Here is a 21,690-nt window from a genome sequence, read left to right on the forward strand (position 1 = left end):
TATGCACTATTTGTTAGTCTCCCATAAGCCCCTGATCACTCTTAAAGTAGGGAATGTAAAATATCCTTTCATAATATGAACTTCAGTGTCACCATTGACTATAATTGTAGTTATTTTTAGTCTAGATTTCCAAAAGAGGCTACCTTAAGAAGACAGAATAGCCACTCCCCTCAGAGATTTGTACTGGGTCCTGAATTCATTTGGACTTTTAAAGGAGTAATTTATTTTGGAGACATCTTCTTCTGCCAGCCTGAAAGGAAATCACACCACTTCTAGTTGTATTTTAATGTTTGTTGCTGCAGCTGTCGTAAAAGGGAGTGCACTTCTTTTGTGCTCCCTCTCCTTTTAAAAACTTGTTGAATGACACCTGTATTAGGCACAGCACTGGGAAAGGAGGCTGGGGTGGGTAAAGTAGGAACTAGGGACAATATTCACCTCTGTCCGTAAGTAAGAAACATGTATTTTAAGGCTTTATAATAGGACATTGCTGCCTCCTTAAGTTAGAGTGTCTTTTCATCTACTTTATCCAGATGGGTCTAAGTTGGCTTTTCAACTGTTAAGATTCAGATATTTTTATTTCTAACAGGGTCTTTATTTTGCCTTTTTGTAAATGTCTTAGATTTATACAGTCTTTTTTCTAAGAATTTTTATTTCCCTTTTGTCCCAGGTATTTACCACCAGAGTGTTTTGTGGTTGGGAAAGAACCACCAAAGATCTCAAATAAAGTCGACGTCTGGTCAGTGGGTGTGATCTTCTACCAGTGTCTTTATGGAAGGAAGGTAATGAAGACAGTTGGATGTGGTGGCTTCTGTCTTAGGTGGTGCATGTACACGGTGGCATTGTGTGGATTATTCTCTTGGAGTTAATCATTGGGTTATACAGAATGGAATCCTGAAAGTTGTGGTTGGAAGAAAATACAGACTTTAATTATAAAAGCTTTATGCATAAGCAGAAATTTTCAGGCCCAGGGCACCTAATGAATTCTGCGGAGCTGTTGAAGACATGCATTTTTTGCTGTTCTCAGATCCAGTCTATGTTTTGATTCTGATAATATGTACAGGGAAAAATAGTTACTAAAGTATACAGTCTTCCCAAGAGCGATTCTTAAGGGTCCCAAGAATTGAAACTTGAAAAATCTGCAAGGCTTCTTATTGCCAACCACCCCATTAGTTAGAGCTATTATTAATAAAAGCATGCTTTGTATTTCTGTACCGGGTAGGTGACATCAAAAAGTACTCATTGTCTGTTACTTCTGGTAAAGGTGATATATTATTTGCGTAAGTAAAAATGTAGATGGTAAACTACATCTAATGAATTGTCACATTTGTGTTTTCCTTATGAGCATAATATCTTGTATAAATGTATATATTGGGATCCAGTTGTCTGTTTATATTCTTATTTCTGCTACCGGTGTGTTTGTGTGTTTTAGCGTTCCCCATTGGGCTGTGGGTTTAAGCCATTTGGGAGTTCTACAACTCCCTTAGACTCCTAATATTTTGATTACAATCTCCAGACCAAATTCTTAATTCAGATCTCAGCTTCCTCTTTAACTTCTCCTTGGGTTTGTTTCTTTATTGTACCTATCTAATGTGGGGAAACTATTCAGAACTAATAGGGTTTAATTATCATTTATACTCTGATATTGTGGAAGTGCTGCTGATAATAGTAGTAGAGGTTATCTAGAAAGAATCGTGATCTCAGTAGAAACACTGTAGAGATGACACTAGGTGTGAACTTATTTTTTTAGGAGTTTATTAGAAGATAGCAATTTGTGGCACAGATGAAGCCACTCACTGAGTAGCCCCGACTCTGTTTTTTCCCCACTTTGTTGGTACCCCTCTCCTCTTTCACTTCCTTTCCATTTCTTCATCTGTGTCTCGGGTCTGTCAGCGGCACACATATATATTACTTAAGCCCACAGGTATCACTCAGGGCAAAAGAGGTTGCTGGTTCTTGCTCTGAATCTTCTTTATCTTTGCTGTAAGCAAAGCTTAGCAGAGGTGTTGTGATATAGCAGATGCTGCTTCTGGTCCCAGCTCTGCCTTAACCTAGATGTTGGAATTTGAGCAAGTTACTTAAGCTCTGAGCCTTTCCATCCATTATCTATAAAATGAGAGAATTAGAGGAGATCATCTCCAAAGTTCATTCTAGCAGTTCTTGTTGAGATGTGTCTTCTCCTTTCCTTTCTCTTTGGTTTTGAATTGTGTTCTCTCTCTCAATTAATTAATTTAAGGTTGCGTCAGGTCTTTGTTGCTGCATGTGGGCTTTTCTCTAGTTGTGGTGAGCGGGGGCTACTCTTGGTTGTGGTGTGTGAGCTTTTCATTGCAGTGGCTTCTCTTGTTGCGGAGCACAAGCTCTAGGCGTGCAGGCTTCAGTAGTTGTGGCACGTGGGCTCAGTAGTTGTGGCTTGCGGGCTCTAGAGCGCAGGCTCAGTAGTTGTGGCGCACAGGCTTAGTTGCTCCGCGGCCTGTGGGATCTTCCCGGACCAGGGCTCAAACCCGTGTCCCCTGCATTGGCAGGCAGATTCCTAACCACTGTGCCACCTGGGAAGTCTGTGTTCTCTCTAATTTTAACCAGAGGCATACCTTTGTTTGTTTTGTTTTTATATGATAGCCTTTTGGCCATAACCAGTCCCAGCAAGACATTCTACAAGAAAATACTATCCTCAAAGCTACTGAAGTGCAGTTCCCGCCAAAGCCAGTAGTAACACCCGAAGCAAAGGTAAGTTTTGATCCATTGGCCAGCAGAAATGTCTGCTTTGCTTTCTCTATTATTTCTCTGGGTAGTTTGTCCAACCCCTACCTTCTTCTTTCCCTCTCTTCCCACAACAAACATTTATTGGGTGCCTATTAAGTACTAGACACTGTTCTAGGTAGTGGAAGGAGCTGTGACTGTGTGGCAGTGAACTGCACAGACAAGGTCCCTATACTTACGGAGTTTACATTTTACTAGGTGAGACGAACAATAACTAAAAATGAATACGTTTCAGGTGGTGATAAATGTTTTGAAGAAAGCAAATTGGAGTAAGGGAGTAGAGAGGGGGGATCCCATGGTCGGGGAAGGCCTCAGTGATGAAGTGACTTTTTTGAACAGTCTTGACTGATGTGAAGGTGGGAGCCATGTATAGATTTGGGAGAAGAATATTCTGAGCAGAGAGAAGTGAATAAAGCTCAGATGTGAGTGTGAGCTTAGCAGGTCCACAGAGCAGGCTGAGCAGAGGGGAGAGTAGTAGGAGAGGCAGCAGGATAGATTGTAAACTGATGGAAGGCAGTTGAAGGTTTTAATCAGGGCAACTTTGTGATCTGATTACTGTTTCAAAAGCCTGCCCTGGAAGCTGTGTAGAGGGAAAGTTCAAGGCAAAAGGAGTTTATTTGATTGGTGTCCATCCCAAGAAAACCTTCCAGCTCCAGGTATCTCACTAAGAAAGCTTAATTTTTTTTTTTTTTTTTTTTTTTGCGGTACGCAGGCCTCTCACTGTTGTGGCCTCTCCCGTTGCGGAGCACAGGCTCTAGACGCGCAGGCTCAGCGGCCATGGCTCACAGGCCCAGCCGCTCTGCGGCATGTGGGATCTTCCCGGACCAGGGCACGAACCCGTGTCCCCTGCATTGGCAGGCGGACTCTCAACCACTGCGCCACCAGGGAAGCCCAGAAAGCTTAATTTTTAAAGGCCAAGGATCCTTATGTTCATTTCTGTTAATTTGTTATTTTCCAAATGCTTTAATAAAGCAACTATGTGTAGGTGTCTTTGCTTTTGAAAAACCAGGAATTTTATTAATTAAACATGAAAAAAATAGAAAATCAGTAGTTCATTTTATGTTTTAGATATATTAAAATAGACTTTACTTTTCAGAGCAGTTTTAGATTCACAGCAAAACTGAGTGGAACATAAAGCATTGCCATATACTCCCTGCTGACGCAGCCACCCCATCCGCGGATGCACAGCCTTCCCCCTGTCAGCATCCTGCACCAGAGTGGTACATCTGCTACGATCAATGGACCTACATCCAGTCATCATTACCACCCGAATGTAAAGGATGGACTTTGGATGATAATATTTTAGATTTTTTTAAATTGATTCAATTTAAAAGAATTATGTTATAAGGCTGTGATTAAATAGAACTGTCTGGTTAAGAAATAGGAGAAGACAGATAATCTACGTAAGGGCCTTTGTGTTTAAAATTGTAGAAACTGAGGCTACATAGCTCTTCGTACCTAGCACAAAGGAAACCTCCATGTTGGTAGTGAATTAGGATTCCGAATCAGTAAGTTTTTATGTCTGCAGTACTCTTGAGGAGACAAGTCCTGTTCAGGTTTTCCTTTACTACTTAGATGTAGTAGTGCCTGATCATTTGCCTGCTGATCTTTCAGGGAAAAATAAGATACACCGAGAAAGCATTTACCCATCTGTGGCACACCACAGTGTTAGTCAGTATTGGTCTCCTCACCCTGCACGTGGTGATAGTTTGTAACTACAGTTTCCACTTCCTCAGGAAGTTCACACGAGACCGTGGTTTGTAGATGCAGAACTATGAAGTTGTACTGTGCCCGTGCACATCAGCCGAGGCAGAGAGGGGGAGTTTTGCGCTGGTCTTTGTGCTTTGGGGACAGAGATCTTTAGAGGTCGTGCCCTGTGCCCCCTCGGGAATGGCTCAGGCACCTTCGCTGGGGAAGGAACCAGCGGCCACAGAGAGATGCTGCGTCTGGCACGTCTCTCCTGGGTCTGCCTAGTGGTTTCCAGGCAAGGCCCTAAAGCCCCTTCTCTTTAGGAGACGTTTGTTCTGGGCCCTGGCAGCTGCTACAGAACCTCCTGGGTTCCCTCTTGGGGTGCCAGGATCATCTGCTTCAGGCTTCTTCAAGAAACTTTCCTTTCAGGCGTTTATTCGACGATGCTTGGCCTACCGAAAGGAGGACCGCATCGACGTCCAGCAGTTGGCCTGTGACCCCTACTTGCTTCCTCACATCCGAAAGTCGGTCTCCACAAGTAGCCCTGCTGGAGCTGCTATTGCATCAACCTCTGGGGCGTCCAATAACAGTTCTTCGAATTGAGACCCACTCCTAGCCACAAACTGTTCAACACACACAAAGTGGACTAATGGCATTCAGCAGCGGGTTTGGAACATAGCGAATCCAAATGGATCTCATGAAACCTGTACCAGGTGCTTTTATTTTCTTGCTTTTTTTCCCATCCATAGAGCATGACAGCATCGATTCTCATTGAGGAGAAACCTTGGGCAACTCTGGCCAGGCTTCGTAGGAAAAGGCCCCGCCCAAGGTTCCGGCGTCAACGGCCACTGCGTGTGGCTGCTCTGAGTGAGGAAAAAATTAAAAAGAAAAACTGGTTCCATGTACTGTGAACTTGAAAACATGCAGACTCAGGGGGGGGTCCCTGATGCAGTGCTTCAGATGAAGAATGTGGACTTGAAAATACAAGACTGGGCTAGTCCAGTGTCTATATTTAAACTTGTTCTTTTCTTTTAATAAAGTTTAGGTAACATCTCCTGAAAAGCTTGTAGCACAAAGGCTCGGCTGGGGATGGTGTTTGACTTCGGAGGAAAAAAAGTTGCTCTTGCCTGTTAAAGGCACTAGAGTTAGTGTTTTATCCCTAAATAACTTCAGTTTTTAAAAACATGCAGCTTCCCTCCCCCCTTTTTTATTTTTGAAGGAATACATTTGGTCATAAAGTGAAACCCGTATTAGCAAGTACGTGGCAATGTTCATTCCAGCCAGATGCAGCTTTCTCCTCCGTCTGGTCTCCTGTTTGCAATTGCTTCCCTCATCTCAGTAGGGAAAAAATTGAGTGGGAGTACTGAGATGTGTGGGGTTTTGCCATTGGACAAAGAATGAGGCTAGAACTCTGCAGCTTGGAGTCTCTCTAGGTTTTCAGCTATTTCTTCACAATTTGAACACTTGACGGTTGTCCCTTTTAATTTATTTGAAGTGCTATTTTTTTAAATAAAGGTTCATCTGTCCATGCAGTCCTCTTGGATTCTCTGAATGTAGTAACTATTGAAACTGTTCCAAAGGTAGGCAGAAAATGGGCTGGGGAGCCCGATGCTCCAGGGATCAGGAGTCCCACCCACAGTCTCGTGTGTGCTTGCTAAATGGTGTACATTTCTTGTTAACCGTGATATTAAAACTTGATCAGCACATAAGCTTTCCTCTGTTAGATCTTTTGGCAGGAAACAACCTCCAAACCCCTAAATTTTGTGGGTGTGTGCTGGTGTGTGTGTCTGTGTGTGCATGTGCACACACACACTTTGTCTAACTCACTTTAATAGATTCATTGAGTGAAGTTAAAAAATAATCTCAAAGGAAATAGGTATTTCAAATATGAACATTCTCTTGGAACTAATTTTTTAAAAATTTGGTTGTTTCTGAGAAGTATGATCAACTGAAGATGGAGCTGAAATGGGAGCTGCATGGCCCCACTGTGCCCTTGAAACAGCAGAGCACTCGACAGTACAGGGGGAAGGAGGCCAGAGTCTGAACATGTGGTAGCCAGCTTGGAATGTTACTGACATATGTGGCAAAAGGGCTCAGCCAGAAATATTTAAAGATGCAGTATTCAGGCATCTGAGTTCCCTAGGCAGGGGGGAGGGCAGTCAGGAAGGGTAGAGAGCTCTCAAATGACTCATGACTAGTATTTCTTTTACATGTGAAAAATGCCAGTAGTGACACATTTTCTAGGACCTTTGTTTGTTTTGTGGACCTGCCCCACTCTCCCCAGTGTCAGGAGATCTTAAGGGACGATGGAGTGTTCCATATTGGAGAGAGGTTCACGGATGTATTGTCCTGTGGAACTCTGAAGGGAAGGAAGTCAGCTCCAGAGTCCTTGTTGCCCCTAGCTTTCCAAAGCGATTTTATTGCAATATATGTATTTATACACATGTGTGTATCGTACCTTTTTTTTAAACCATTACTTTCAAGCTGCTAATCAGAATACCCATGGGGTCTCAAAGGTTGAGCACAACACTGAAAGGATGGTGTCTGTATATGTGAAAAGATGGATGAAGTTGAGACCATGTTTAAACTTACTCAAGATAATTAAGTTCTGTTCCTCTATTCTTCCCTCTCATTCAATGATCCCATCTCATTCAATGAAGTGTTTAATTTTTAACTTTCTTTTAAGGATGAAGGAATGCTGCATCTTTAAGACTTCCCTCTAACTTCCTGCCTCCTTTCCCCCAAGTTCTTATGAGTGAAGCTGTAGGACTTTATTTGGTGATCTACCTTTTCTACCCTCATTTTGAAGAAGGGATGCCCTCTCTTCTTGCTTTTATTGGGTCTAGGGCTTGGTTGGAGCTGATTGGGCTTGGTTGAGTCTGGCCAAGGCCTCTTTCCACTGCATGGATAAGCCCCAGGGAACATGCAGAATGTTGACCTTTTCTAGACTTGTAAGTAACCAGTGAAATCACTAAGTGGAGTTCTTCCATGACATATTTTGTTAATATGGGTTTCACTTTTTCCAAGGATAATCCCTCATTGCCACAATGTTGATTTACTTTAAACAATGACAGAAAAATGTGTACTAATTTGTAATTAAATCCAGCCAGACTGTTGGCTTTTCCCAATTTGGGGGGTGGGGAAAATATTAAAATAAGTTTTAAGAAGTGATTTCCCAGCCTCTTGATTTTACTCTAGTCTCCAGCTTCACACGGGGCCCTTACCACCTAGAGTATAGCTAGAGGAATCCTGGCAGCTGGCAGAGTCCCAGTGGACGTTGCAGGCATGATGGGAGTGTGGGATTCATGCAACATGTTTTATACCCCTGATGTGCCAACAGCTAGGCTTGTGGGTGGGAATACAGCAATGAACAGAATGGGGAAGGCCCAGCCATGACCATGAGCTCACCATTCAGGGGTAAAGGCACTGGGCCCCAGGAAGGGATGGAATACAGGGGTCGAGGAGAAGGACTTGGGCTCTGAATCTTCCATCGTGACATGGGCAGCTTTAAATAGAGAATCGCCAGTCAGAGCCGTACGCACCCCACCCTGCGGCTGACCTGGACACATCTGCTGTCCTTTTTTAGAGGGTTTGTTTCTTGCCTGCTTTCTAGTCCAGGAAAGACAGGGTTTCCTCCAGCTGAGAAGATTAGCAGTCAAGGAGCTCTTGTGTTTCTTAATTTAGAAAATAACTGTCCTTAAACATAGTTATCTCCTTGAATCCTAGAGCTAGAAGCAAGCTTTGGGTCCAGCTCCTTGCTCCTAAGAAGGCGAAGTTTACAACTAACTCGACCCACCTTTGGCAATCTTTTGCTTTCTGAGAATCTTTTCCTTCTCTCCATTACTCATCATTCCAATCACTCAAGCCCTCTTCGTCTGTAATTAAAATCCACGTGGGGTTAAGTGGGAGAGAGACATGGTGCACAAACTAGCTGTTCTGTTTTAGTTTCTTAAGGCAGAATCACCTAGAGGTTAAGAGCCTGGGCTTTAGAATTAGGTCTGGTTCAAATCCCCCTTCTGCAAGCTTCAGGAATATCTCTTGGCATGGTTATAGTGAGGAGTAGAAATAAGGTGTTTGAAGTACCTGGCACATAAGAGGGAAATCAGAAAGTGTGGTTTGACAGAGATCACAGGATTTAGTGAGACTCCCAGGTTTGCTGGTTGAGGTTCAGAGCCTTTCTACTGTCCAGGTTGTCAGGAGATTTTGTCTGGAGCAATGATGTAGACCCTTCAGCAGCCTTCCTCTCTTGCTTGAGATTCAATATCAACCTCTATTCTACAAGGTCAGCAGCCTCCTCTTACCCTGCATCCAAGACTGCTTCTGGCTGAGTGTGGGAGGAGGCGTTTTATAGGCCAGTGTGGCCACGAGTCCAGCAGCATCAGCATCACCTGGGAACCTGTTAAGAATGTATGTTCTCAGCTGCCCCCCTCCCATTATCTGTCTCCCAGATGGCATAAGCACTGAAGGTCACAAGCCCTACTGACCTTATCATCCACCCCAGCAAGGGAGCAGCTAGAGGGTGGCTCTCAGGACTTGTCTAAACTCACCCAGCTGGAAGACAGAGGTGGCTTTGTTTTATTTTTTGTGTTGGGGATAAAAATCTGCTTTAAGCTCTGGGCTGTCCTAGGACCAGATGTCATTTATATGCCCTTTTATACGCTTATACTGGTGCCTTGGTACCTAACAGTATACTCAAGAATCATTCACTCCTTCAGGCAAAGCTTCTTACCTTTGGCCTTCTCTTAAAATATATGTAACAACTCATCAGTTCCTTCTTGTGAATTAATTTATCACATTTTTCTTTTATCTGAGGGGTCCGGGGCTGCAGGAGGATTGAGACCTGGGTCTGCTTATGAAACCAGCCTGGTAATCTGGATCTGGGCTGAGGAGATCCTGGGGCTGATCTGCAGCTCCTTGGAAGGGCTCTGGGGAGGAGAGAGTTGCAGAGAGATCGTGGGGAGAGGAGGTGGGACTCTGGCCGATGCCAAGCTCTGTGGGTGGGTTGGGGGAACCTGCCAGAGGCTAGGAAAACAGGCAGGCCCGGGAGCAGGTCTGGGACATGGTAGGGGCAAGGAATAAAGAGCTCTATTGTGCCGGGGAAGCTCGCAGGGCCTGAGACAGGCTGGCCGGCGGAGGGGGCGTGTGTGGTGCTGGGCAAGAGACCACGTGGTGTGCAGGGGTCAGAGAGCGGCAGGCCACCGGTCAGGCCTGGGTGTGGCGGTAAGTGCCCGGCCAGAGAACTGTGGTAACCTCAACCTCCTTGGCCTCCAGGCACAGCCTGCCACTGTGGTGGCCTCCTGTGCTGTCCCAGCCTTTGCACCCCCAAGGCAGCTTGGGGGAGGAGCTGCAGAAGGAGGTATCAGCAAACAGAAGGGGCTTTCGCACTGCTACTTTGCAGAGAGGTTCCTCAGCTGTGTTGCTTCATAGAAGCATCTCGCTGATTTTATATATGAGGAAACCAAAGCCCAGATTGATTTGGCGACTGGTAGTAGGTAGGTAGAGCAGTATCAAAGGGGAGGGACTGCAGGCTTGAACATTTTGTGAGGTGGATTCTCTGAATGCCATCTTGGGGCAGAGAGCATTGGAGCTGAAGGCTGCACCTTGGCGCCCAGCCGGAAGCATATCTTTCTCTAATCTTGGGTTCCACTGCCCCGGGGCTCCCTTCACTGAGTAACCCCTCCCTCAGGGCTAGCCCTTAGAAATCTACTTGGAGACCCAGCTGGCTTGGGCAGCAGCCCTGCCTCCACTGTCCTGAGCTAGAAGTGAAGTTAGGTGGGAAGAAGGGGCCGTGGTTTCCCAGAACATTCCTGCCTCAGGTTCCCTAAGCCCTCTTATCGTGTCATCTTGCTTTGTAGATGAGGCAGTGAAAAATTCTGTAACTCCCTGTCCCTGTGTCCTAACTGACAAGTGGGAATCAGACCCTTTGCCTTGACTGCTCACGGTCGCTGTAAGTCTTGAAGGGGGTGAGAGATGTAAAGATGTTTTCAGCAACTGAAAAAGTAAAAAGGAGAGGGTGTTGCTAGATGCCTCCTCTGCGTCACAGGGGCCCTTGGAGAGGTGTCTGCAAGACACAGAGGGCCCTCCAGTGCAGGTGGGCCCTGGCCTGTTTCTAGAAGGAAGACTGTCCTAGAGTCAGACTCAGCCCTGTGCCCTAAGAGAAGGGCGTGCATGAAAAGGAAGGTCTTTCCCTACAAATTAATTTCAGGAGCCATTGCTTCTTCGCATCTACAGACATCCAGAACCCTCCCCACAACCTTAATGCTAACCCTGCTCCTCAGCCCACGTGAACCAGACAAAACTGGACCTGGTTTTGGTATCTGATAAAACAAGACAACAGGAGAGCTCCTAGTGAAGACTGCATGCTCTGCGACCCTGGGCCAGGCACTCACACACTCTGAGCTACAGTTGTCACAGCTCTAAACTTCATGCATCCACTCAAAACACTTCTCTTGAGAGCTTTCTGCTTCTAATACGTTGGGCTAGGCTGTGTGGTATGTAAAAAGGTACATCAGACTTGGCTCCTGCGTTATCATATAGTAGCTGCATGTAATAAATGTAAGCTTGGAGCTGATGAATTCCGTAAGAGTGAGATGAGGTGCCTGGGGATTCGGGAGATGGCGTTGAACTGGGCTTTGAAGGATGGGCACAATGAAAGAGAGTGAGGAAGGGCAGTGTTCGCAGCAAAGGGTCCTTCACCCATTCTGTGCTCTTGCCATGAAGTGTCTGTCATGCCTAGACCTCTCCCTGCACTCTCATGCCTCCAGGACTTGGTCATCTGAGCATCTTTGAAAACTCAGCTCAAGCGTCCCCTGCAGCCTTCCTTTCTCTGGGCTCTCACAGCACCTTGAACAACTCTCCCTTACTTCTCTGCCTTGTGTGTGTGTGTGAGCCCAGGGCATGGCTAAAGGAACATCGGGTCGTCGGCCTGCTGAAGCACATTTCCTGGAAGGGGAAGTTGGGCTGGACAGGTGGGGGTGAGAGACCGAGGAGGAGGTCGGGGCAGTGTGTTGGATGCAGGTCTTTGGTCAGGGAGTGAGCAGATCGGAGCTGGGCAGGGACAGCCAGGGAGACTGTGTAGCTGGTTCCAGGTCTTCAACAGCAGTATTTTTCAAATTTCTTTGATGGCAAGCCACAAAAAGAAACCCTTAACACCTCAACCCAACGCACATTTCCCAGACTAGAGCTTGGCTCATGTGCAGTGCACTGATACCGTTTGGCTTCATCTTAAAAACGCTGGTCACCAGCCACTGGTGCCCCAGTCTGTGCTTGCTGCTGCTTCGCTGGGGGCTGTGGAAGGGTCTGGCCGGTCTCTTGCAGCTGGAGTGTGGGTGCCGGGCCAGCTGGGTGCTGCCACCTGCATGCGGGGCTCTGTTCCGCCAGGGGAGGCTCTGCTTTTGGTCAGGATCAGGGAGGGCCACACAAAACTGTGGGCAGGAACTGGGCCCAGCCCTGCATTCGGAGGGTCAAGTTCGGAGGCTGGAGAAAACCTCATCCTGCCTGTCCTTCCTGAGTTGGGAATTGGGAGTCAGGAGCTCCCTCCTGAAGCCTCAGGTGACCTCTTGAAGAGAGGGATGCAGAAGCTGCTGGCCCAGCCGGAGCTGTGGAGCAGAGCAGGCCTCGACTCCTGGCTTGCCCTGTCCTCAGTGCAAGGAGACAGGCTAAGAGGCCCTGCACCTCCAGGTTGGGAGAGCGCCCCGTAGAGCAGACAGGGTGATGCGACATCCCTCTCTGCCTGCTCTGGCACCAGCTGGGCAGGGCAGTAGAAGGAAGGTTTTGGGAACTGCATCCTTCAGCTCAGCTCTGTCGCCCCCTCCCGTTTGTGGCGGTGCCTCAGGCCAACCTCTGCCCCTCTCTCAGCCTCCATTGGCCAGCTTGTTTCTGACCTGCTGAAGCCTCCTGAGGAGACACAGGAGCCAGTGAGGATCCTGGAGGCATTGGACTTGTAAGCCCCCTGCTCTGAGCTTGCTCTGGGGCCCTGCTGTTAGCTGTGGGCATCACTGTGGTGACTCCTCCACCTGGGAGGCACATCCAGACTAGATGATGGGGAGGAAGTCTGCATGCCCTGCTTCCTGGAAGCGGTCATGAGGTGATTATCTCCTGTTCCCTGGGGAAGAAAAAGCTGGGGTTTGGAGTCCCTTCAAAGGAAGTTTTCTAATCCAGGCCTCGGGCTCGAAGTGAGTGGATACAAACTCAGCGGCCCTTTTGGGAGTGGAGGGCCCTTCTCAGTGTCCTCCAATAAGAGGGAGTAAAGGAAAGAACCTAGGGAAAGTGGGCAGACTTGTTTTTAGGTTATATTTGTGGCCATGATGGGGTAGACCAGGAGAAGACAGACAGCCATAAACTTTCCCAGTTAGGTGGATGTTGGAGAAAATTTTTTTTTCTTTTTTAAATTTATTTTTGGCTGTGTTGGGTCTTCGTTGCTGCACGCGGGCCTTCTATAACTGTGGTGAGCGGGGGCTACTCTTCGTTGCGGTGCGCAGGCTTCTCATTGTGGTGGTTTCTCTTGCTGCAGAGCACAGGCTGTAGGCGCGTGGGCTTCAGTAGTTGTGGCATGCGGGCTCAGTAGTTGTGGCGTGTGGGCTTAGTTACTCTGCAGCATGTGGGATCTTCCCGGACCAGGGCTCGAACCTGTGTCCCCTGCATTGGCAGGCAGGTTCTTAACCACTGTGCCACCAGGGAAGTCCTGGGAGAAATAATAGTTCTTTTAGGTTAACTGTCCCAAGATCATGCAGCTGGATGAGGTGGAGCCAAACCTTGAAACTTGGGTGTGTCTGAACCCCAAGCCTGCCTTCTTCCTTCCGTCTCTGGTCCTCAGTGCTGCGGACAAGGGGGGACTCAAAGGGCAGATTGCCTGAGTGGAGAGCCAAGGGTTTGAGGTGCAGGAGCCCAGGGAGAAGGCGGAAGGGTTGGGATCTGCCCAGACCAGCCCCAGGCTTGGCCAGACTTTTCCCCTGGCTTGGAAAGGTGCAGGGTGGGGAAAATTTTAGATGCTCCCTGGGGCCCATACCCCCTTAGCCTAGTTGCCTCAGGTAAGGACTGACCTTGTCTTTCTTTTCTTTTTTCTTTTCTTTTCTCTTCTCTTCCCTTTCTTTTTCTTTCTTTCATCAGATTTTGCCACCTAATTAGCCAGAGCCTTTAGTTGATCAAACTCTTTTTAAAAAATATTTATTTGGCTGCGTCGGGTCTTAGTTGCAGCACACAGGCTTCTCTCTAGTTGTGGCACGTGGGCTCCAGAGCGTGTGGGCTCAGTAGTTGGGGCGTGCAGGCTTAGTTGCCCGGTGGCATGTGGGATCTTAGTTCCCCGACCAGGTATCAAACCTGCGTCCCCTGCATTGGAAGGTGGATTCTTAACCACTGGACCACCAGGGAAGTCCCTCTTTCCTTTATTTATGTTCTCCTATTCTACTTGGCCATCCAGTTGCGTTCTTCCTGCCTTGTGTTCCTTTCTCCTAAGCTTTTGTTGTAGGCCCGGCTGCCAGGAGTGTCCATGGGCTCTGCTCCCCTGGGCACCCTCTGGCCGGAGAGGCTGCTGAGGTCCAGAACCAGGGAAGAAGAGACGAATACAAGAGGAACCCTAAGCACAGTGAGTAATGATCCCATAACTTGTACGTCAAAGGGCTCCTGGGACTCAGAAGGGAAGTGACTTGCCTGGAGGGCACCTGGATAGTGGGTGGCTGAACTGGAATTCCAGCTCAAGTCCGACCCCCAGGCCTGGCCTCGTCCCACTACTTCTGGACATGTGTTTATTGGCCAGCAGAAGCGGGCAGAGAGCTGCTTCTACCCAGTTTAGTTTACACTTCAGAACACCATTTTTACGTACAGTTAAACATGGAGATGTTCAGAGCAGGTGGGGAGGTTGTCTTGTTCTCTCAGGCAAAGGAAAACATCGTGTTGCAATCCTGATCAAACTGACCTGTGCAGCTCTCGTGGCCGGTGGGGTGGGGTCGAAAGGTAGGCAGGGTGCAGGGTAGGGAGTAAGGGAGATAACCCTGATGTCCAAACAGCAGAGGAAGATGGGAAGCAGGGAGGGTACTGACGTTTCCTGAATGTCTTTATCTAGGGGCCATGCCCTCCCTTTGCACAAAATATTTCATTCTCAGGACAAGATAGGAATTGTTACCCCGTTTACAAATATGAATTGTGACCTCAATGAGAGCTTCAGTAACTCACTGCATGTCACAAAGCAAGTAACTGGGAAAGTCAGGATTCTAACTCAGGTCTCTCTGACTCCAAAGTCTGTGCTCCTTCCTCTAAACTGGTTCTGATGAGATCAGCAGACCCACAGTGCCTTTGCTGCTGAGGGAGAGCCATTTCTCAGTATCGATTCCATTATAGTGAATATCCACTTGGCAAAAATCTCCTGGACTGGCTAAGTCCCCAGCACCCTGCCTGATGCCTGGGACACAGTAGGCCCTCAATAAATGGCTGTTTGAGCTTTAACAGGAACGGTGAGGAGGCAGTAGGCACAGAGGACACTGACCCTTCTTTGGAAGTAGATGAGGTTCTGGGTGCTGATGAGGGGGTCCCTCTGAAAGCCCCAACCTCCTCACAACACCCAACACTCCTGCAGACTGTGACCACCTTCCGCTGACAACTGATCCTGCACAAGATCTTTAAGCGGTGGGGGACTGGGCTGGACTCTCCACAGGGAGAATCGCCCAGACGTCGCTGGCTCTCTGCCCTGCAAGCTGAAGATCTAAGACAGATGGTGGCCACGGATGTGGGCCCAGACGATCAGCAGAATACAATGCGTAACCCTGGCACGCTGGAGTAGGAAGCCTCACCCTCGGCAGAGACTAGAACAGGGCCTCAGAGACTTGAACAAACATCTGCCCCTCCTAGTAGCGCAACATACTTCCGTGCTCCTCAGCCCTTTCGTGGCAGTCTTCTCTGCCTGGAATATGGCAAAAATTGTGTCATTTTCCCCACTAAACAAAACTCTTCTAGGACTGCGACTCTGCTCGTCATTGTTCCCCAGCAGCTAGCCCAGGGCTAGCCACCAGTGCTTGTTGAATGGTGAACGAAGAAATGAGAGCATCTCTTGTGTACTGGGCGCTCAGGGCACCGTGCTGGCCAGTGGTGGACTTTCTGGACCCACGTGATTCACTGGTGATGTCAGGTAGTCAGCTTCCGCCCTCCTGGTGGGAGGAATGCCCAAAACTGCTTGGGCTGGTGGGGAAGAGAGATCCAACCCTGTTCCAGAATTTGGAGGGTTCCTTGGGAGCCCTGCCCGAGTTCCCTTCCAGCGGCAAGGGGACTCCTTGGTGAGAACTGTGGCCAGCACATCCAGAGATAAGCAAGCAGGTAGAAGCCTGTAAGATGACTTAGAGAAGACGCTTCCTGTGTTTTAGCTGCTCAGACAGGAAGAAAGGGCAGCTTAGCTGAAGCTGGCAAATCCTGAACCCCCTTGTAAATAATGTGAGAAAGGGGGCACCAAGAGGATGATCTTGGAGGCAGCCCCAGCGTGGTCAATAACCCGCAGAGCGCTGGGATCCCAGGACATGCCACATCAAGATGTGTGCTAAAGGGCAGTGAAGGCAGTCACCAGAAGGGACTTAGGTCTGTCAGACCTGCCCAGGCTAGCTGTGGAGTGCCAAGGGCTTTGCTGGCCTGACTGCTAACCATTTTTTAGGGCCAAAGTGTGGAGAGTAGGAATCTTCCCAGGGGACTCTAGGGGATTTTAGTGGGCGCTCACTTTGGGGTCCTGCAGCCTCTAGGTCGATATTTGCGAAGAATCTCAGCCCAGCAGGGATGGAAAGAGCTAGTGAGCATATTTGGCCCCACACCCTCATTGCAGCGATGGGGAAAGATTTACCCAACGCAAGGGTAGTAAAAAGAAAAAACATTGAATCTGTTATTTCCAAAAATAGCACTGAGGTGGACAGTACTGGAAACAAAATTTATATTACAGTTTCATAGTGTTTTTATTTGATTACTCGTGGTGGGAGAATGTGAATCTTCTTCGCATTAGGGTGTCTAAATGTCTCGGGCCGGCTGTGAGCCCAGACGTCCCAAGTAACTTTTTCAAGGTCGCTCAGGGAATCAGAGGTGGGGCTGGACTCTTAACATCCTCTCAGTTCAGTGCTCTGCGCTGCAGTGACCTGTTGCATAATACGAAATAGCTGTGGCTTGTCTTCTCTTTTATGAAATTTCCATTTGGTCCTTTGCGACCCGTCAGCAGTCAGGTTGCTGGTGAGAGTGATGATGTCTGTCTTCCGGGACGTCCAGTGGACGGATTTTACCTGGGTTTCTGGATACAGCCCCATCTAGCAAAAGCACTAACACCACTTTGCGCCAGAGACGCAGACACGCGGGACACGCAAATGCTAAAACAACACTTGCAAGTGTTTGCCCTCCCGCACAGGGCACAGGGACCGTGCCTCCTCCTCCCCCAATCTTTGCCTGGGTGGCCGAGCCCTGGGCTCCGCCCCTTCCCCATCAGACCGGGGGAGGGGTCCTCCTAGGCGCGGAGGTAGCGCACGCTTGGCGGCTGGAGACTTGGGCAGAAAGAGGCGGGACAGAGGGGGTGCCAGGGGCCGGGGTCTGGCCGCCTGGGTCAGCCGCGCGCCGCCGCCCCGCCCAGTCGGGCGGTGCAGCCCACGTCCCGCCACGCGGTGAAGTTTGCTGAAAGTTTTGCAGTTGCTTCCCCGCCCGCGCCAGCCGGGGAGTTGTGACGCAGCGTCTGGGGCTCCAGGCCCGGACAGAGAGGGAAGGCGAGGCGGGGAGACAGGGAAGCGGAGAGCGAGAGAAAGAGTGCACGCCGGGGTCCTCCTCGACCCCGCGGATCCTTCTCTCCCGCCTCCCCTTCCTCTCCCTCTCGGCGCTCTCTCTCGGGCCTGGACCCCGGCCCCGGCCCCGCGCCCGCCCGCTCCTCCTCCCCTTCCCCTCCCACGCTGCCCGCTTCCCTTCCCCTCTGCCCCTCAAACCCTCCTCCCGGGTTCTGCGCTCCTCCCTCCGCCCTCCCTCCGCCCGGCCTGCCTCCTTCCCTCCTCCTCCCCTCCTCGCCCCGGGAGGCATCACTTCTTTCCGACCCGGAGGAAGACGCGAGACCCTCGCGGGCGGTCACCACAGCCCAGCGCCGGGGCCGCCACCGCGCGCCGCGCCTGTGCGCCCTCGGTCCCTGCGTCCCCTAGCGCCACGCCGCGGGCATGGGGCCCGGCCGGCCGGCCCCCGCGCCCTGGCCTCGTCACCTGCTGCGCTGCGCCCTGCTCCTCGGGGGTCTGCACCTCGGCCGCCCCGGGGCCGCCGCCGCTGCCCTCTCGGGTAAGGCGCTGCCAGCTTGGCCAACTTCGGGGGCGGGCGGGGGGAGCGCCGGGGAGCGGGCCTCTCCCGACTTTTCCCTCCTTTTTTTTTTCCCCCCCAGAAGAGTGTGTGTGTGTGCGTGTGTGACTGGGTTTTAAAAAATCGTTTCCCCTTTTCTGAAAGCGGGGGAGAAGGGAGGAGGAGCGCGCCTGGAGGTGGGGGGAGGACCTGAGTGGAACCAGATGTGGCGGGCGGCGGGGGAGGGGAGCCCGGGGGTCTCGAGCCGCCTCGGAGGAAGAGGGCGGGCTCCGGGAGGACCCCCGCGCCCGCCCTCTGGGACCACCCGGCGCCGGCCCTGCCCTGGGCCCGGGGACAGGCAGGGCGCGTCCGACGAAACCAGAGGAGGCTCCAGGCCGGGCTCCTTGCTTTGCTCCAGGACCGATGCATTACTGTTGTTTTTGAATTATTCGTAAGGGCTTGTTTGCCTTTACCGGCACCTCGGGGATGTTTGTATTTTCTTTTCCACACTGTCTTCAAGGACAGCCTGTGGCATGCGGCATCCGCACCAGTTGAACGCAGCTCTGTGGGGCAGTTTTGTGCCATCAGGAGGATGCAGCGACAGGCTGGGCATGGTGTGCGTGTGCGTGTGTGTGTGGTGTAATGTTGTGTGGGCGGCTCTGGCCAAGCTGGCACCCCTCCAGAAGGGACAGATCTTGGGCGGCAAGAAAGCTGCTAAAGATGCAAAAACCCACCCGACAGAAAACAAAAACCAGAAGCTGTGCATTCTTTCTGCTGGTCTTTCAAAGGATGACAGTGAAGTGTGGGGACAGACAGATCTCTCACCAGGAATTCCAGAGGGAAAGGGAAAGATCTGCTTCCTGGGGGGCTTGCAGGAGTCAGAGCTGGAGCTGCCAGGGAGTGTGGTTATTACAGCCCCATTGCTGGGCCTGTAAAGCTTGGTCTTGCTTTATGTTTCATTTGGGGAGGGGGCTGAGTGAAAGGGGACAGTTAGTGCAGCGTGTGCAGTTTTGTGCCAAGTCCAGACAGCGCCATGGAGGATCTGGGGCCTCCAGCCACAGCCAGTGCTTGCTGGGTTGGCCTGCCCCACTGATGGCGTCATGTAGGCGACCAAGACACGTATCTGCCCTGATTGTGCCCGATTGTGCCGATGGGAGAGGTGGGGGCCGGGTGATGCATATTCACACCGGGCAGAGACCCTCTGCTGAATTCCAGACCCACCCGGAACTGAATGTCAGGCAAACACAAACCAGGAAGTACCTCCCTATCCACTGCAGGTCCAGGCACCCAGGCTGTTCCCCTGCCTCCCTGCATCTCACTCCTCTGTGAAGGCAGGCTGGATGGGAGGGGTGGAGGAGCATGGCTATTCCAAGAGCCCCAGAGCACATTGTAAAGCCAGGCCCTGGGAGAGCTGTGGCCAGAGTGCTGACTCGGCCTTTTCCCCTATGGAGCCTTTGACAGAGGGAGCTGGAAATGTCTGGTGAGAGGCCAGGTCAGGGAGGATGCCTGGAGTGGCCCTCTGCCTCTGCGTCTCCTCCAGGCCCCGCTTGCCCTTCCTCAGGCTGTGTCCCTGGGCTTGTATCCCCCATAGCCTCCGAGAGGCCAGTCCCCAGGGCAATGCATTGATCACCCCAGAGAAGCTTAGGTGTGGGCAGGGGTGGATGGAGGGGAGCTGGAGATGAGGGCGGGGGTGGGGCGGGGATAGCCTGGTCTCCAGAGCAGCAGCTGAGCAAGAGGATGTTGAAATTGTTGCAGGTACTGTCCCTGTCCTATTCCCTCTGCCCAGAATACTCCTCTTCTAGCCGAATTCTTTCCTCATCCCCCCATACCTGACGAATTAGGTGGTCACTGGGAAGAATTTATCAGCACCGGGCTCCAGATGGCCCCAGGAAATGCTCGTGGGAGATAGCATTCGGCTTGGCAGGCCAGTGCTGCTGGGGTGAAACTTACCCTGGGGGTGACGTGCACGTGGTGGCTTTCTGACCACCAGTAGGGGAGAGGATGGGGCACCGCAGAGCCCCTTGGGGGCGGCAGGGCAGCAGCGCCTTCTTGGTGTGGAATGGCAGAGTCCATCTTTTCTCCACCCGCTGTGGAGTACCCAGAGGGGTGCCCGGCAAAGCTTGTGGCTGGAAGACCTCTTTGTGAATTGCAGTATTGATGCATTTTTGTATCCTTCACTGCTCCATGCTGAGCCAACTACTTGGGGAGGAGGGAAGGTACAGGGGAGGTGTAAGTTGCGTCCTTAGAGAAGCCGAAGAAACTGTGTGGGGCAAAGGGTCACCAGGGCCTTCGGGAGGGAGGCTGGGAGGGACCAGGCTTTGCAGACACGGGGAGGGGAGCAGAGAGGGCGAGACCGGCAAGGCAGCCTGGAAGGGGCGCGGATTCTGTGGAAGCTTGCTGGGCTGAGGTGGAGAGCTCCTGAGTGGGTTGGGGGAGAAGCTGGAGAGAAGAGGAAACTGGCCAGCTTTCCGGGAGGCCAAAGTGGGCCAACTTGCTGGCCGGCAGTGGGGAGCCCTGGAGAACCCCTGGGAGCTTCTGACCAGAGGAATGAGGTGCAGATTGGAAAGAGGGTTGCTGGGAGCCCCAGGCATCAGATATCCAGGTCCAGGAGTGAGGAGACCTTGGGAGATCTTGCTGTGGGGACAGACGCTGCTGTCTGAAGGACGGGTTGCTGTGGGGACAGACCCTGCTGTCTGTCTGAAGGACAGGGAGGGAGGCGCCCCTTTGGAAAGGCAGCAGGTACTTGCTGCTGCTGCCAGTCAGCCGCACAGATGGCCTGCGCTTCTGGCCCAGATCCTGGTGAGTCATGGAGCTGAGAGCTTTCTTACTGCCCCTCCACCCAGTCATCCTTTCTCCAGCCGCTTGCCTTCTGTGAGCTGCCAGGGCTGAGATAGTGCCCGGCTGAGCTGCGGTTAGTGCTGAGATCCAGTCCTCTGCTGGGTTGACCTGGACGAGGTGAGGGTGCAGGCAGGGGAGGAGGAAGCCAGGGTCTTGGTCCCCATTGTTCACAATAGGGAAATCTCATCGGTTTCCTGATGCCTGCAGGGTAGGGTTGGTTTGGGCCGGTGAGATGATTTCAGAAGCACCATGGACTTCTCAGAAGAGCATTCGTGTGGATTCACCACTCATTTAAGCGTTAGATAGGCACCCTGTGGCACCCTTCAGAGGGATGAAGTGGTAACAGCAGTGGCCAGCATTCTTCATGCTCTGGGCGCTGTGTGGCATACTGCAGGACAAAGGCTCTTCCGCCTCTCACAACCCTGGGATGTGTCATCACCCATCTCACACACTGCCGGTCAACAGACTGGCAATGTTAAGTCGTGTGCGCGAGAACACACGGCTAGAAAGAGGCGAAAGCGAGATTCAGGTGTGGCTCCTGAGCCTGAGCACTTAGGTACCAGCCCACCGTGCGTCTCCATAAGATGAACTTTACCAGAGTGTGTGTTAGGGACGGCTGGAAGATTCTGATTTAGGGGCTTTCCCCCAAAGCCCCAAGTCCGTCAGAACATCCTCTCAATGTGTCCCCCTGAGAGGAGCCCCGGGAAGGGGGCGGCCCTCTGTTACACCCCAGCTGTCTGGGTGCTTGTCTCTTCCCCAGCCCCAGGGGCCCCAGACGCGGGGACGGAGCCCTCCTCAGTATCCTCGGGGGTCTGAGGTGCCTGCTCCTGAGGGACTGAAGGGGCCCGATGGAGGAGGAGCCCCGCTTCCCTGCGGTCAGGGATTCGTATTTGTTCATCCAGTCAGTCACAGGATGTTTACCGAGCCTGTGCGGTGCTGCAGGAAGGAGTGACTGCGGGCTGTTCTTGTGAGCCCACCTCCCCTGCACCCCCTGTGGGGGTCCCTGGACTTGGAGGGCCTGGGCTTTGCTGACAGGAAGTGTTCCTTCCGGTTTAGTCCTTCATGAGATGACGGGGTGCCGCTTTCCTATGACTGGATCCTATAAATCTGGGGTGGGGGGGCCTTTGAGTGGTGATGCAGCTCTTGGAA

The 21,690-nt window shown here is 51.1% G+C and overlaps 2 protein-coding genes across 14 annotated transcripts in view; both read left to right on the plus strand.

Annotated features, from left to right (window-relative positions):
* TLK2 (tousled like kinase 2) overlaps window positions 1-7,614 on the plus strand; it is a 104,173-nt gene extending 96,559 nt beyond the window's left edge. For 7 of the 11 annotated variants that reach the window (XM_067715942.1, XM_067715939.1, XM_067715940.1 and 4 more), the window contains 3 exons: window positions 668-779; window positions 2,614-2,721; window positions 3,467-3,744. In XM_067715942.1, the coding sequence (XP_067572043.1) occupies window positions 668-779; window positions 2,614-2,721; window positions 3,467-3,658 (412 nt within the window). In that variant the 3' untranslated portion in view covers window positions 3,659-3,744. The other 4 variants (XM_067715941.1, XM_067715950.1, XM_067715943.1 and 1 more) reach the window with 2 other exon arrangements.
* Window positions 7,615-17,075: 9,461 nt separating this feature from the next.
* The window catches only part of MRC2 (mannose receptor C-type 2), a 54,706-nt gene continuing 50,091 nt past the window's right edge, over window positions 17,076-21,690 (plus strand). For 2 of the 3 annotated variants that reach the window (XM_067715334.1, XM_067715335.1), the window contains exon 1: window positions 17,076-17,706. In XM_067715334.1, the coding sequence (XP_067571435.1) occupies window positions 17,592-17,706 (115 nt within the window). In that variant the 5' untranslated portion in view covers window positions 17,076-17,591. The remainder of the gene's footprint in view (window positions 17,707-21,690) is intronic. The other variant, XM_067715336.1, reaches the window with a different exon arrangement.

This window comes from Pseudorca crassidens, chromosome 19 (assembly GCF_039906515.1).
Source record: "Pseudorca crassidens isolate mPseCra1 chromosome 19, mPseCra1.hap1, whole genome shotgun sequence".
Taxonomy (NCBI): Eukaryota; Metazoa; Chordata; class Mammalia; order Artiodactyla; family Delphinidae; genus Pseudorca; species Pseudorca crassidens.